Source organism: Budorcas taxicolor, chromosome 21, assembly GCF_023091745.1.
Source record: "Budorcas taxicolor isolate Tak-1 chromosome 21, Takin1.1, whole genome shotgun sequence".
NCBI lineage: Eukaryota > Metazoa > Chordata > Mammalia > Artiodactyla > Bovidae > Budorcas > Budorcas taxicolor.
Genome location: NC_068930.1, coordinates 51,569,968 through 51,585,952, shown reverse-complemented (window position 1 = coordinate 51,585,952; position 15,985 = coordinate 51,569,968). Strand labels below are relative to the sequence as shown.

Here is a 15,985-nt window from a genome sequence, read left to right as displayed (position 1 = left end):
TTTCTATAATGGTCTTCCAGCAAAAATATTTATATTAAATACAGTAAGATATAAAATAATTACAAATAAGCTACAACTTTACAGCTATTCATTGGTAAAAGTCTGTAGTTAATACATTTGGATAAATAACTCAAGTCAGCAGCAAAGTGGTTAAACATTTGTGATTTGATTTTATCTCAGCTTGGAATGTGGTTGGAGTGTCCCACTTCTAACAACTGTTTGCTAAGTTAAGGCTTTAGTGTTTACACAGTGTTGAATGAAGCAGCCTGGTCACCAGATGTGATTGCTTCCCCAGACTGTCGGGTTTTTTTTCAGTTCAGATCACTGTCCTCATGGTCCCTGTTCCAACCTTCTTCCTCAGGACGTCCACCAGCCTTTCCAACCTAAGTTGAGGGCAGTGGGGTGGGAAGGGGAAAAAATAAAGAACATAGAAAGTGCAATGATTGTCAGGGATGTTTTGACTGAAAAAGGACAGTATTTACCTGTGACCAAGCACTTCTGGTCGTCATGAGAAGAGACAAGGCATGACTGTAAGTGAGAGACACGGGTGCAGACTGCCAAGTATTTGACGTTAAAAAAACAGCAAAAACACACACTTAAACCCAATCTTCAGATTACGTCAGTTTTAGAGGCTACATGAAAAACACAAGCTACTAGTTTTAATACATCTACCTACTTGCATCAAAGTCATGAATTATTATGTCATGACAAGATGGCATATTAAATGTTGAGCAGTTTCAAACCGATTTTTTACCCAAGAAGTACATTTCTCAATACAGAAATACTATCACTCTTAGACCTGTCACTGAGCTTAATAAGTGATATGCTGGTATAGTGTATAATTGTTATGCATTACATTTTCTTCTCTTTAAAGCCAGGTATTAGGTGGCTAGGTTGGAAAAATGATGTCTCAGTGGCATCAAAACAATTTAAATATATAAAAATGGTTTGATGCTAATAAAACCAGATTTTCTGTCCTACATTTTAAAAGTTTCTATTCCTGAGTAATATAAATAGGCTAGCACTGACTCTATATACTTCTGAGTCAAATATAAGTGATTTTTCAGTTGATTAAAAATTCACCAACTAAACTGAAAATGGGAGTCAAAAGTTCAGAAGTCATTCTGTAGGGTTCTTAGACTACTCTCTATGGGAGAGAGATGACATTCATTGAATCAGCAAGGGTTTTGCTTCTCAAAAGATGATGGAATTAGATCATCAATTGCCTTTTTCTTACTATTTCCTTTATGGTAAGCATAAAACCTCAACCAAAAATCTTGCTTGATGTCACACACACAGAAATCTTCTCTGTAAGGGAAGCTCATACCCAGCAGCTTTCATATACACAATTCTCCCTCCTCAAAGACTGGTGAGCGACACAGTCTAGTCTGCTCCAGCTTGCCTCATTTATATGGATCCATGCATGAGGGTCCTTTGCAAATAAACACAGCACCGAGCCAGACACTAAAGGAATGAGGGTATCCTTAGAGTCATACACACTGGTTTAGATGGACTCATCAGCTGCATGCCACATTGAAAACAGCTCAAGTTAAATGGATGACTCTGCATATATCAAGAGTTTTGTTAATAGAAAGTAGGGACATGAAACAACCCGGGGCATAAAAAAATCTTGGCTTTGAGAAATGTAGTTATGATCTCATAGTGAAAAAGAAAAATCTTGCTTAAATTTATTACCACAAATTTCTCTAATGTAAATTTTACGAAAGTATTATACATCCATTAAAACAGCTTTAAGCTAGTGATGCAAATACTTGAACTAGAAGATTTACTAGGCAATTCACTGTATTTACAGATGACTCTGTATTAGTGGGACTTTCCCTAGTGATAAGAACCAGTGCTCTGTTATAACTCTCTGAAGAGTATGATTCCTAGGATCGCATAGATTCTTTAAGACAAAGTTTTACTAAGGTTAACTGTGGAGGAAAGGGAAGAAAAATGTCACTGTGAAATTTTAACTGCATTGTAAAATAAGCGAATAACCTGAATTAACGGTTAACAACTAAAGACCCTGTAGAAGCCAGCAGAAACCTTGATATGCCATTAATAGAATTTCTCAGCATAGACTGTAAAAAGTTAGCACAATGCACATATTTTTGGCTGCACTGGGTCTTTATTGCTGCGTGCAGGTTCCTCCAGTTGCCATGCAGGGGCTTCTCCTGCTGTGAAGCATGGGCTCTAGAGAGTATGGTCTCAGCGGCTGCAGCGTGCAAGCTCTTTAGTTGTGGCATGCAGGGTTAGTTTCTCTGTGGCACGTGGGATCTTGGTGAATCCACATCCCCTGCATTGGAAGGCAGATTCTCAACCAGTGGACCACCAAGGAAGTCCCAAAAGTTAGAAAATAGTACTTTCAGGTTAGTTAACTATATCTCTCTCCCACAATATCATTTGCTCTATTATTAAAAAAACTTCCTAATAATGTAAAAGAAAGCTCTACTTTGCATAGTTATTGTCAGTATGAATTCTGAATCAATGGAATGCTAAATTACTGAGATGAGTCTGTGTTGTGCTTCTTTTGTTTTTTTCTTTACAGATGGACTCATCTTACTTTAGTTTCTTCATACATTAGGATATCTTTCCACTTAGAACTCTTACATCTTGTGATGGTAAGAGGTTAGGAGGAAATACTTAAATATCATGTTTTGCAATGTCTTTACTATATTTCAACAACTACTAGATCAACCACATTCTCAGTTTATCCAGGTTGAATGACTTATGAAAATTTGATCTCAGAAATGAGAAATATGTCAATTACATCGTTTTGTAAAAGCTTACTGACTTTTGAAACACAATGAAGCATCTATTCCTTCCTGTAAGGAATGGACTATACCTTGTCAAACACGGACTGTGTTGACAGGAAGGTAGGTGTGTTTGTCTGTTGAACCACCTTGCAGGATCTGCCTGCAGGTTATTCTTTACTGTCCTAATCAATAATATCCTTAAAAAATTACATAGTTTAATAAAATAGGCTCCAATTGCTTTACATGTTGCTCAATGATAGCTTCTCACAAAATTCATGAAATAGGAAGAGAGTTAGATTAGAATTCTAGGATTAGAATTTCTCTCTTCTAAATGAAGAAACAGAAGCCCAGACAAGGAAACCCTTGTACAAGGTCCTAAGATAAGACAGTAACAAATGTGGGCCTGGTTTCCTTGTTCTTATTTCAAAGTTACTTCCACTAGAGCTTGGGCTAATAGAAAGCTACAGATTTTAGATTATAGGTTAATGTATTGTTTGTCTTAATAAGTACATTAAACTGTTTCCTCAAGTTATTACTTAAGTCAAATTGGTAAGCATTTATTGGTATTTTTTTTTTTAACTGGTATATTTTATCTGCTAGTTTAGTAACAATTATAGGAAAGTAAACTGATAACGCTGTATATAATTAGGAAATAAGACAGTTTATTTGCTATAACACAAATGTTTTGTGAACTTGAAAAATACATTTACAGCTATATTTTAGATAGAAATTCTAGCTTTTTCAAATAACACCACTTTTATATTTTCTTTATGTCTATATAATATGTACATACTACAATGAAATACATAGCTTTCCATCAAGTAGATGATCATAAGTTATTTACCAATTTTCTGAGTTGGTTTACTCTCATTTTTCACTCTTAATGAATATCTTGATACATTTTAAAAGGCAAGTAATACTTAATGAATACTGACTATGTGTCAGTATTCTGAGAAGTACTTTATGCACATATTTAATTTTCATTACAACTCCATGGAGCAGATACTATCATTAGATGACAAACCAAAGCATATAGAAGGTAATCTGACCAGAGTTGCACTGCTATTGAGTTCTGAAGCTGGCGTACGCTGCAAGGTGTAATTACCACATCCCTGATCTCTCTGATGATGTGCTCCACTGCTTCCAAAAATACTGTAACTTTTAAGGTTTAGTTTTGATTTTTTATGGCCTTGGACTACTCTTACTGACTAGATAATTTTTTTGCAAAGTGAGAGAAAGGACTGAAAATAGAACAAATTCCTCATCTTCACTTGAATTGTAGTGAAGCAAAAATCTGACTATAGATAAACAAGCTATAGATTCCATAAAAATTTTTTTTTAGATTTCATTTTTGAGAGAAATTTTTGTTTTATCTATCAAGGTGAGAGTAGAATTCTTATTAGCAGGAGAATTTTCTTTTTAGAAAAAAATTCCATTTCTACTATTTAGGCAATGAAATTATCTCATCCAACATATCTGGCTTCTTAATTATTATTTTTTTTTCCCAAGGAGAGAACCAGGGAAATTCAAGAGAGATGGATAAAAATCATCCTTCCAGTAGAGAAGACAGCAAAGCCACTAAAAATGCTTTGGGTTGTCCATTAGTATCAAAGGTCTTGCCCTCTTTAAACCATGGCAGCGGGACAAGAAAGAGATTTAAATGTAGTTTTTTCTTTTACTATTATGGCTGTTCTTCCTATGCTAGTTCTTAAATGTTGTTTTATCACCTTTAAACACTTTTTATGTTTTCCTAAAAGATGTTATTTGTTCCCCTGATTTCACTTAAATGCTTATGGTACAGATTATCATCCCAAAACTCTTTGAGTTTCACCCTCATATATCCAACTGCCTTCAAGATAGCTCCTCTTGCTTATTTCACGGGTATATGACAATGAGCATATCTAAAATAAAGCTTATTTTACCTCCCATGCATATTTCAGTATTTCTTATTCTGATTACTGTTGCCATTCATTAACTCAACCAACTTTTAAGTTCAAAAAATTTAGAAAACCTTGGTTCATTGATTTTTTTTTTCTCACTGCAGCTTGGATCTATGAAAAGATTGTGATAAAACCATTAATGTAGACAGTGGGAAGCAATAAAAGGGTTTACCTCATCTAGTAACATCATTTACATTTTAGGAAGATTCCCCCTGGCAAGAATATAGAGATGAGATGGAGGTAAGTTGGCCTACAGGTAGGGAGCCCAGATAACTTCTTAGGAGCACAGCAATGTGAATGTACTTATGGTCACAAAACTGCATACCTAAAAAGCTTATGACACAGATTTAAGTTCAATCAACCAACATTTATTTAGTAATTCCTATGAGCTAGTTACTATTCGAGGCATTGATTATTCAAAGACTAGGACATGGCTTGATCATAGGAGCAGTAAGGTGGAGAAACATCTTTATATGGTAACTTCAATCAGTTATTGGTAAATGCTGTAATAAAAGGGTAAGCATGGGTATTACATAGAACCTAGCTTGAGCAGGGAAAAAGAAGGGCCTGTAAAGGCTTTCTGATGATGCCTGAGTTAAGTTTTGAAAGATAAGAAAGGTGGGCATGGAGAGGGGGTAGGATGGGAATTTCAGACAAAGGAAATAATGTGTGCACAGGCACTGAGGTATGAAAAGCATGATGTGTGTCAAGCCTACCAGTAGGATGGTTTCATAGGTTTCTCAGGATCATGGAGGATGTTGGGAAATGAGACCGGAGTGGTTGGTCATGACTAGGTCTTGCCCTAGGTGGTAACTAAAGGCACAGGAGTGGATGGAAATGCTAAGAGAAATATAAGAAAGGAGGAGGAGGTGGGGGGTGGTGGGAAGAAGATAGAACCAAAGTCAAAACAAACACTTAAAAGGAAAAGGACTGACAAAAGAATTTGAGAAAACAGTCAGGAAAGCAAAAGACAAACCAAGAGTACGTGCTGTCACAGAAAGCAGAGAAGAGAATTTCAAGAAGAGAGTGATCAACAGGGTTAAATACTTAAATAAGATGAAAGTGACAAATGAACATTAGGAAATTACAACCTTCTCTGTGCAGCTTTAATAGCATGATAGAAGTAGGATAATGTGAAAAAGTGAAGATGAAGTATAGGCTTGGTTAGAAAATATAAGATCTTGGGTAGAAACTAAAGAGGATTATAGTTGCAGGAAAATGTATGGCTGAGGAAGTCCTTAAAGAAATGGGTGGCATGTGAATATGTTTATTGACGATAGAAGAGAAGACTACGGGAAGAAGCTAAAGTAAAGGAGGAAGACAATATATTTTAAGGAGGGTCTCAGAGAATGGAATCATTTAAGCACAACTTGCAGCATTATCACTAAAAATATGACTGGAAAACTTTTCCTTGGAGATTAGAGGGTATAGAGGTTGGGGGAATAGAGCTGTGGATAACTCTGTACAGGTGGAGGCATTTAACTGACATAACTCATCATTGCTAGACTCAATTTTCCCCACTGAGTAAGAGGCAGAGTTCTCTACTGAGAGCACAGGGTAAAGAAGAAGGCTGGGAAGGGGGCAGGAAATAGTAAAGGTTTAATAGGACAAGAAAGGGAGGTGATATTGGACATGTAAAAGCAATGCTAGTGGGACTGATGGGCCACTGATATTGAAGTTTCTTAGCATGAATGCAGAGGTTAGGGTGGAGAGGAAGACACTGAACCAGGTACTTGAAATGCACATTAAAGGAATCTCACTGATCTCACATTTATGGAGATCAGTAGATATCACTGGAGAGGAGAGAGAAATAGTGATAATAAAGCTGGATGATATAAATCTCAAAGAAGGGAGGGTTTTCATGTGGATGCAGAAGGTATGCAAATAGCAACAGGGAACCAGAGAACTCTTCTTTCTAGTCTACAGGGTATGGGGAAAAGACTGGTGTCTAGTAGGCTACAAGGAAAGAAGTGTCTTTGGTAAATTCAAGTTTCAGGTAGAACGTATGTGTGAAACATTCAGTACAGAAGTTATGGAAAGATGCAATGTAGTAGGGCTTCTGAGGTGGTGCAGTGATAAAGAATCCTCCTGCCAATGACAGGAGGCACAAGACATGTGGGTTTGATCCCTGGGTCAGGAAGATCCCTGGAGTAGGAAATGGCAACCCACTCCAGTATTCTAGCCTGGGAAATCCTGAGGACAGAGGAGCCTGGTGGGCTACAGTCTGTAGGGTTGCAAAGAGTTGGACACGACTTGATGACTGAACAACAAAACCCACCCTCCCAGGCATAAACTGTAAACAATGAAACAAAAGGTTCTTTCTCAGTCTCAGGCACACTATGTAACTGAAGGATACAGATTAAAATACACACAGATGCATAAAAAATACATGTATATATATATATTTATATATACACACATTTATAAATCTGTAAAGATACAACACATAAATATGAACACACGTATGTGCATAAAAGTATGTGCAAGAAATAAAGGAAGATCAATAAAAGAGAGAATAAAATGGAGAAGAGAAAAGAAAGCTTATTCACATATGAAACAATGGAAAAAGAAATTCTAAATGAAAAGGTGAATGCAGAAGTAGATGGGAGAGTGGGGTGAAAAGTCATGGTGAGCACATTAATAAACTGAAAGATAAAAACCATATGATTATCTCAACAGATGCAGAGAAAGCCTTCGACAAAATTCAACATCCATTTAAAAACCCATCCATAATAAAAACCCTCCAGAAAGCAGGCACAGAAGGAACATACCTCAACATAATAAAAGCCATATATGATAAACCTACGGCAAACATTAACCTCAGTGGTGAAATACTGAAAGCACTTCCCCTAAAGTCAGGAACAAGACAAGGGTGCCCACTCTTACCACTACTATTCAACATAGTTTTGGAAGTTTTAGCCACAGCAATCAGAGAAGAAAAAGAAATAAAAGGAATCCAGACTGGAAAAGAAGTAACTCTCACTGTTTGCAGATGACATGATCCTCTACATAAAAAACCCTAAAGACAACACCAGAAAATTACTAGAGCTAATCAATGAATATAGTAAAGTTGCATTCCTATACACTAATAATGAGAAAACAGAAAGAGAAATTAAGGAAACAATTCCATTCACTTTTGCAACAAAAAGAATAAAATACTTAGGAATAAATCTACCTAAAGAAACAAAAGACCTATATATAGAAAACTATTAAACACTGATGAAAGAAATCAAAGATGACACAAATAGATGGAGAAATATACCATGTTCATGGATTGGAAGAATCAATATAGTGAAAATGAGTATACTATCCAAAGCAATCTATAGATTCAATGCAATCCGTATCACGCTATCAAAGGCATTTTTCGGAGAACTAGAAAAAATAATTTCACAATTTGTATGGAAATACAAAAAACCTCGAATAGCCAAAGCAATCTTGAGAAAGAGGAATGGAACTGGAGGAATCAACCTGCCTGACTTCAGACTATAGTACAAAGCCACAGTCATCAAGACAGTACAGTACTGGAACAAAAACAGAAAAATAGATCAATGGAACAAAATAGAAAGCCCAGAGATAAATTCATGCACCTATGGACACCTTATCTTTGACAAAGGAGACAAGAATATACAATAGAGAAAAGACAATCTCTTTAACAAGTGGTGCTGGGAAAACTGGACAACCACTTGTAAAAGAATGAAACTAGAACACTTTCTACACCATACACAAAAATAAACTCAAAATGGATTAAAGATCTAAATGTAAGACCAGAAACTATAAAACTCCTAGAGGAAAACATAGACAAAACACTCTCTGACATAAAAATCACAGCAGGATCCTCTATGACCCACCTCCCAGAGTAATGAAAATAAAAGCAAAAATAAACAAACGGGATCTAATTAAGCTTAAAAGCTTTTGCACAATGAAGGAAACTATAAGTAAGGTGAAAAGACAGCCTTCAGAATGGGAGAAAATAATAGCAAACAAAGCAACTGACAAAGAATTAATCTCAGAAATATACAAGCAGCTCATGCTGCTCAATTCAAAAAATAAACGACCCAATCAAAAAATGGGCCAAATAACTAAACAGACATTTCTCCAAAGAAGACATACAGATGACCAACAAACACATGAAAAGATGCTCAACATCACTCATTATCAGAGAAATGCAAATCAAAACCACAATGAGGTACCATCTTACACCAGTCAGAATGGCTGCGATCCAAAAGTCTACAAACAATAAATGCTAGAGAGGGTGTGGAGAAAAGGGAACACTCTTACACTGTTGCTGGGAATGCAAGCTAGTACAGCCACTATGGAGAACAGTGTGGAGATTCCTTAAAAAACTGGAACTAGAATTGCCATATGTCCCAGCAATCCCACTGCTGGACATACAGACCAAGGAAACCAGAACTGAAAGACACGTGTACCCCAGTGTTCATCACAGCACTGTTTATGATAGCTAGGACATGGATGCAACCTGGATGTCCATCAGCAGACGAATGGATAAGAAAGCTGTGGTACAAAAACACAATGGAATATTACTCAGCTATTAAAAAGAATGCATTTGAATCAGTTCTAATGAGGTGGATGAAACTGGAGCCTATTATACAAATGCAAGTAAGTCAAAAAGAAAAACACCAATATAGTATATTAACACACATATATGGAATTTAATGGTAACGATGACCCTATATGTGAGACAGCAAAAGAGACACAGATGTAAAGAACAGACTTTTGGATTCTGTGGGAGAAGGCGAGGGTGGGATGATTTGAGAGAACAGCGTTGAAACATGTATATTATCATATGTGAAACAGATTGCCAGTCCAGGTTCGATGCGAGAAAGGGTGCTCAGGACTGGTGCCCTGGGATGACCCTGAGGGATGGGATGGGGAGGGAGGTGGGAAGGAGGTTCAGGATGGGGAACACATGTAGACCCATGACTGATTCATGTCAGTGTATGGCAAAAACAAATACAATATTGTAAAATAATTAGCCTCCAATTAAAATAAATAAATTAAAAAATAAAAATAAAAAATAAATACAGGAAGAAAGGGGAAAAAAGTCATGGTGAAGAAAGTGGAAACAACTAGCAGAAAATGGTGAGAGTGGGAAACTGAATAATAGTAACATGGTTAAAATTATTTCTTATATTACTAGGAAATAAGTCTCCTTGGATCTTCCACACATCTGCCTAGATCTATCCTTCACATCATTACCCTATCTGATTTCCTATATGAAGTGGTGTCAAAATGTTAAAAGAACTGCCATGTCCATACTAGGTTATTTTTTTCAAGGTTAATATTTTCAGCTGTAAATGGTTTTGCATATTAGAGTTAATAGACTATCACCATATTGATTATTCTTTGTGCAGGTTCTTCAGCATGTCTAGGTTTTTAAACATATTGAGTCTGATCTAATAATTCAGGTTAATCAATTAGAAAGGAAAGTGGGATTGATATTTCTCTCGATCTGGAATTTACTTCTATTTGAATGCTGCCATATTTCACTACTGGCTTACACAGAGTTTTAGTGCAAATGACTCCACACTGACCTGTTTTGCCTACCAATCCAAGCCAAGTCAAGTCTATTCTATTCTGGACATGGACAACTAATATTTTTGTATCAGTTATTTATTGCTATGTAATAAACCACCCAGGGCTTTCCTATAGCTCAGATGATAAATAATCTGCCTGCAGGGGAGGAGACCTGGGTTCGATCCCTGGGTTGGGAAGATCCCCTGGAGAAGGGAAAGGCTACCCACTCCAGTATTCTTGCCTAGAGAATGCCACGGACAGAGGAGCCTGGCGTGCTACAGTCCACGGGGTTGCAAAGAGTCAGACACAACTAAGTGACTAACACTACTACTTCTACTAAACCACCCAAAACTTGGAGGCTTAAAACAACAGCTATTTTACTTAATCATGCTAATGTGGGCTTGCTGCAGCTGGATGTTCACTTGCCTGACAATCGGTGTTGACTTCTGGCTAGGACTTGCCTCTTAAGGATCTCACGCCCAAGTAGACCAACCCAGGCTTATTTACATGGTGAGCACGAGTTACCAAGAGCTGGGAACAAGGGTGACTGAGGCCTTGTTCAGAAGTTGTACAACATCATTTGGTTCATTTTATTGGGTCAAAGGGAGTCACAGGCCACCCTAGATTCAAAGGGTGGGGGAATAGATTTTACCTTCGACCAGAGCAACTGCAAAAAAATTGTGGCCGTGTTGATCCTAAATGTTATGTGATTGAAAAAAAAAAAAAGGCTACCAAGCGTAACTACATTTTACAATAAAACAAAGCTTTAACCTCAATCTGAATCGTCAATGGAGGAATTTCAGGTATCACTTGACAGGTGTTACAAAAGATACATTTTGGAACTTGCAGTATCTCTTAAATACTACCAAGGGTGTGACTATCTTCTCTGTCAGATAAGGTTGTTTCTATCTGTTGTCAACTGGGTATATTTTGCTGGATCTACATTTATTTAAAAAAGAAAAGCAAAATAAAAAAGTTTGGTACATGCAATCAATATTTAGTTTCCAAAGATGTTACTAACCATTTATTAATTTGCTGATTTCTACCATAACTTTCAATTTAATCAAATATAATTCAGTTCTTTCCTCCAAATCTATTTGCTGTGTAAAAATATTATGCTTTTAGAATAAATAATACAAGGAAATAATATGGATAGATTAATTTAGCTCTTCAGATATGTCATTATATCAAGTACTATCATTCATTTTTATTTATTCATTTATTTTTTGGGCTCCAAAATCACTGCAGATGGTGATTGCAGCCATGAAATTAAAAGACGCTTACTCTTTGGAAGAAAAGTTATGACCAACCTAGATAGCATATTCAAAAGCAGACATTACTTTGCCGACTAAGGTCCGTCTAGTCAAGGCTATGGTTTTCCCAGTGGTCATGTATGGATGTGAGAGTTGGACTGTGAAGAAGGCTGAGAGCCGAAGAATTGATGCTTTTGAACTGTGGTGTTGGAGAAGACTCTTGAGAGTCCCTTGGACTGCAAGGAGATCAGCCCTGGGATTTCTTTGGAAGGAATGATGCTAAAGCTGAAACTCCAGTACTTTGGCCACCTCATGTGAAGAGTTGACTCATTGGAAAAGACTTTAATGCTGGGAGGGATTGGGGGCAGGAGGAGAAGGGGACAACAGAGGATGAGATGGCTGGATGGCATCACGGACTCGATGGACGTGAGTCTGAGTGAACTCCGGGAGTTGGTGATGGACAGGGAGGCCTGGCGTGCTGCGATTCATGGGGTCGCAAAGAGTCGGACATGACTGAGCGACTGAACTGAACTGAACTGATCATTCATTTATTCATAAATACTTGAGTATTTATTTTGTGAATGGCACCTTCTAAGCAGTTGTGTTCAAAAGAGTTTTTCATGTGTCTACCGTAGGTGTGTGTTGTATCAACCTTTTTTTTTTTTTAATACAATATCCTCTGTAAAGATGTTCCATAAAAGGAATTTTCAGCTATGTCATGATATAATGAGTTTGGGCTATACCTTTTGCAAATAGTTCTAAGATTATAAGCATTGTGAACAAGACGTGTATTAACAAGAAGATAATGAGAAAGTAGGAATAAGATGTTCTTAGACACCACAATTTTGGGTCATTTAATTTTCAGTACTTGGTTTAGCTCCACTTTTAGATGTACATTAATAGTAAGAAACTGTTTTTCACCTTGAAATTAAATAATAAACTTGGATTTATCTTTGAGATAAAACAGAGCATAGAAAAAACTTAGTACATGTATATTCAATAGTGCTTAGATTAGATATATGACATTTCTTATTCAATGTCATTAATATATAAGGTGAAGTGAAAAGTGAAGTGAAAGTGAAAGTCGCTCAGTTGTGTCTGACTCTGCGACCCCAGAGACTATACAGTCCAAGGAATTCTCCAGGCCAGAATACTGGAGTGGGTAGCCTTTCCCTTCTCAAGGGGATCTTCCCAACCCAGGGATTGAACCCAGGTCTCTCGCATTGCAGGCGGATTCTTAACCAGCTGAGCCACAAGGGAAGCCCAAGAATACTGGAGTGGGTAGCCTATCCCTTCTCCAGCGGATCTTCCCGACCCAGAAATCGAACTGGGGTCTCCTGCATTCCAGATTTTTTACCAACCGAGCTATCAGGGTAGACAGGGCAATGAAAAGTTACCTATATTTTAAACACAGACTAACATTTGCTATTTTCTATGTAACCTTGAAAAATCAGTTTCACTAAACAATCATTATATCAATTAGCATCAATTTAGATGACTAAAAAAGGTGGAAAAACAACAACCAAAATACATAAAGCTTGGCCTTATTTTTATTTCATCCCACTTAAAAATTAAAACGGAGAAGAATTAAAGCTATATTTCCTTCTTTACAGGATCTCTAAGGTAATTCTGCTTCAAGTTTTAGATTTTAAATGGATAATTTTGGCATAATTTTATCCAGGGCTTAATTAAGTCTTTGTTGGTAAGTTAGATGTCTAGATGGTCTGTTGGATTCCGACTGTCCAAGGCAGTGCTAGTGCAGTGGATGATACTATTAGGAAAGTACTTACTGAAGATAATGGAGCTATTTTGCTTAAGCCTCTAACTTAACATAATAAAGTGATTGAGAGAATAGAATGAATTAAAATCAAGTGACAATTTTATTGGGCTCTTTAACTGTCTATCAAAGGATATTTAAACCATATGTAAGATTCCCTAGAAAACTCCATGTCAGTAACAACCTCATGAAGCTCCATGAAGGCTGGGACACTATGTGTTTTGTTCATAAATGTATTCTTGTAACTAGCAGAATAGGCTCTCAAAAATCAACAGGACATTATTTATTTTTTTGTGCATAAATATTATACACACATGCATATGTTAAGGGTCTCTGCAGAAGCATACTGAATGATAAAATAGTTATTTGAAAAGAATGTAGGGAGTTTGGGGACTTGGTGGGACAGATGTTAAATGAAATTTCACTCTTAGAACCAAGATTATGCTTTTTGTATCAGGAGGAATTTTGTCAATGTGATAAGAATAAATTATTAATTCCAAAACCCAGCAATTCCAGCTCTTCTTTTTGACTTCATAACTTATAAGGAGAAAAAAATGAAGCATACAAAGCGATAAAATTGCTATAGATGCACCTTCTATGCACCTTCTATGGGAGAAGCATCAGAGTCAAAAACAAGCAGGTACATGACAATATAGGGAAAACAAACTGAAAATAAGGTAAAACATTTTTAACTATTCCATTAAAAACTCCTGATTTAGAAGAATTGAAAAAGGGATACGTTAGTGGTATTTTTAAAAAGAAAACAAATTTTGGCCAGTTCCTTTTCCAATTCTTGTGTTTTGTCCCTGCTCAGCAGCTTCTAGGATAGTCCTACTGATGGAACCAGATGCCAGGATCTTAGTTTTTCGCATGTTGAATTTTAAGCCAGCTTTTTCACTCTCTTCTTTCACCTTCATCAAGAGGTACTTTAGTTCCTCTTCACTTTCTGCCATTAGGGTGGTGTCATCTGCATATATGAGGTTACTGATATTTCTCCCAGCAGTCTTGACTCCAGCTTGAGCTTCAACCAGCCCAGCATTTCACATGAAGCAGATGTTTTTTTCTGGAACTCCTCTGCTTTCTCCAAGATCCAGCGAATGTTGGCAATTTGGATCTCTGGTCCCTTTGCCTTTTCGAAACTCAGCTTGTAAATCTAGAAGTGTTTGGTTTACATACTTCTGAAGACCAGCTTGAAGAATTTTGAGCATAATCTTGCTAGCATGTGAAATGAGTGCAACTGTATGGTAGTTTGGACATTCTTTGGCACTGCCTTTCTTTGGGACTGGAATGAAAACTGACCTTTTCCAGTCCTGTGGCTATTGCTGCGTTTTCCAAATTTTCTGACACATTGAGTGCAGAGCTTTAACAGCAGCATCTTTTAGGATTTGAAATAGTTCAGTTGGATTTTGATCACCTCTATTAGCTTTGTTCACAGTAATGCTATCTAAGCCCCACTTGACTTCACACTCCAGGACGTCCAGCTATAGGTGAGTGATTACACTATTGTGATTATCTGGGTCATTAGGACCTTTTTTGTATAGCTCTTCTGTGAATTCTTGCCACCTCTTCCTAGTCTCTTCTTCTGTTACGTCCTTATCATTTCTGTCCTTTATCATGCCCATCTCGCATGAAATGCTCTGTTGATATCTCTAATTCTTCTGAAGAGATCTCTAGTCTTCTCCATTCTATTGTTTTCCTCTATTTCTTTGCATTGTTCATTTAAGATAGCCTTCTTATATCTGTGCTATTCTCTGGAACTCTGCATTCGGTTGGGTATGTCTTTCCCTTTCTCCCTTGCTTTTTGCTTTTCTTCTTTCCTCAAGTATGTGTAAAGCCTCCTCACACAACCATTTTGCCTTTGTGCATTTCTTTTTCTTTGGGATGATTTTGGTCACTGCCTCCTGTACAGTATTACAAACCTTCATTCATAGTTCTTCAGGCACTTTGTCTACCAGATCTAATCCCTTGAAGCCACTTGTCACTTCCACTGTATAGTAACAGGGGTGTGATTTAGGTCATACCTGAATAGTGGTTTTCCCTACTTTCTTCAATTTAAGCTTGAATTTTGCATTAAGGAGCTCCTGATCTTAGCCACAGTCAACTCCTGGTATTGTTTGACTATATACAGTTTCTCCATTTCAGCTGCAAAGTACATATCAATCTGGTTTTGGTACTCACCATCTGGTGATGTCCATGTGTACAGTCATCTCTTGTGTTGTTGGAAGAGGGTGTTTGCTATGACAAGCGTGTTCTATTAAATGTGTTCTGTTAGCCTTTGCCCTGCTTTATTTTGCACTCCAAGGCCAAATTGCCTATTATTCCGGGTATCTCTTGACTTCCTACGTTTGCATTCCAATTCCCTATGATGCAAAGGATGTCTTCTTTTGGTGTTAGGTCTAGGTGTTGTAGGTCTTCCTAGAATTGGTGAACTTAAGCTTCTTTGGCATCAGTGGTTGGGACACAGACTTGGATTACTATGATGTTGAATGGTTTGTCTTGGAAATGAAACCAAGATCATGCTGTTGTTTTTGAGACTGAATGCAGGTACTGTATTTTGGACAGTTTTGGTTGACTATGAGGGTGTCTCCATTTCTTCTAAGGGATTCTTGCCTGAAATAATAGGTATTGTGGTCATCTGAATTAAATTCACCCATGCCTATCCACTGTAGTTCACTGATCCTTAAAATGAAACTATTGCCATCTCCTGCTTGACTATGTCCA

The 15,985-nt window shown here is 37.1% G+C and overlaps 1 protein-coding gene across 1 annotated transcript in view; it reads right to left on the bottom strand.

Annotated features, from left to right (window-relative positions):
- Nucleotides 1–316: 316 nt before the first annotated feature.
- Nucleotides 317–15,985, bottom strand: part of MIPOL1 (mirror-image polydactyly 1) — a 245,496-nt gene continuing 229,827 nt past the window's right edge. The window contains exon 12 of the mRNA XM_052659936.1: nucleotides 317–383. Within this exon, the coding sequence (XP_052515896.1) occupies nucleotides 317–383 (67 nt within the window). The remainder of the gene's footprint in view (nucleotides 384–15,985) is intronic.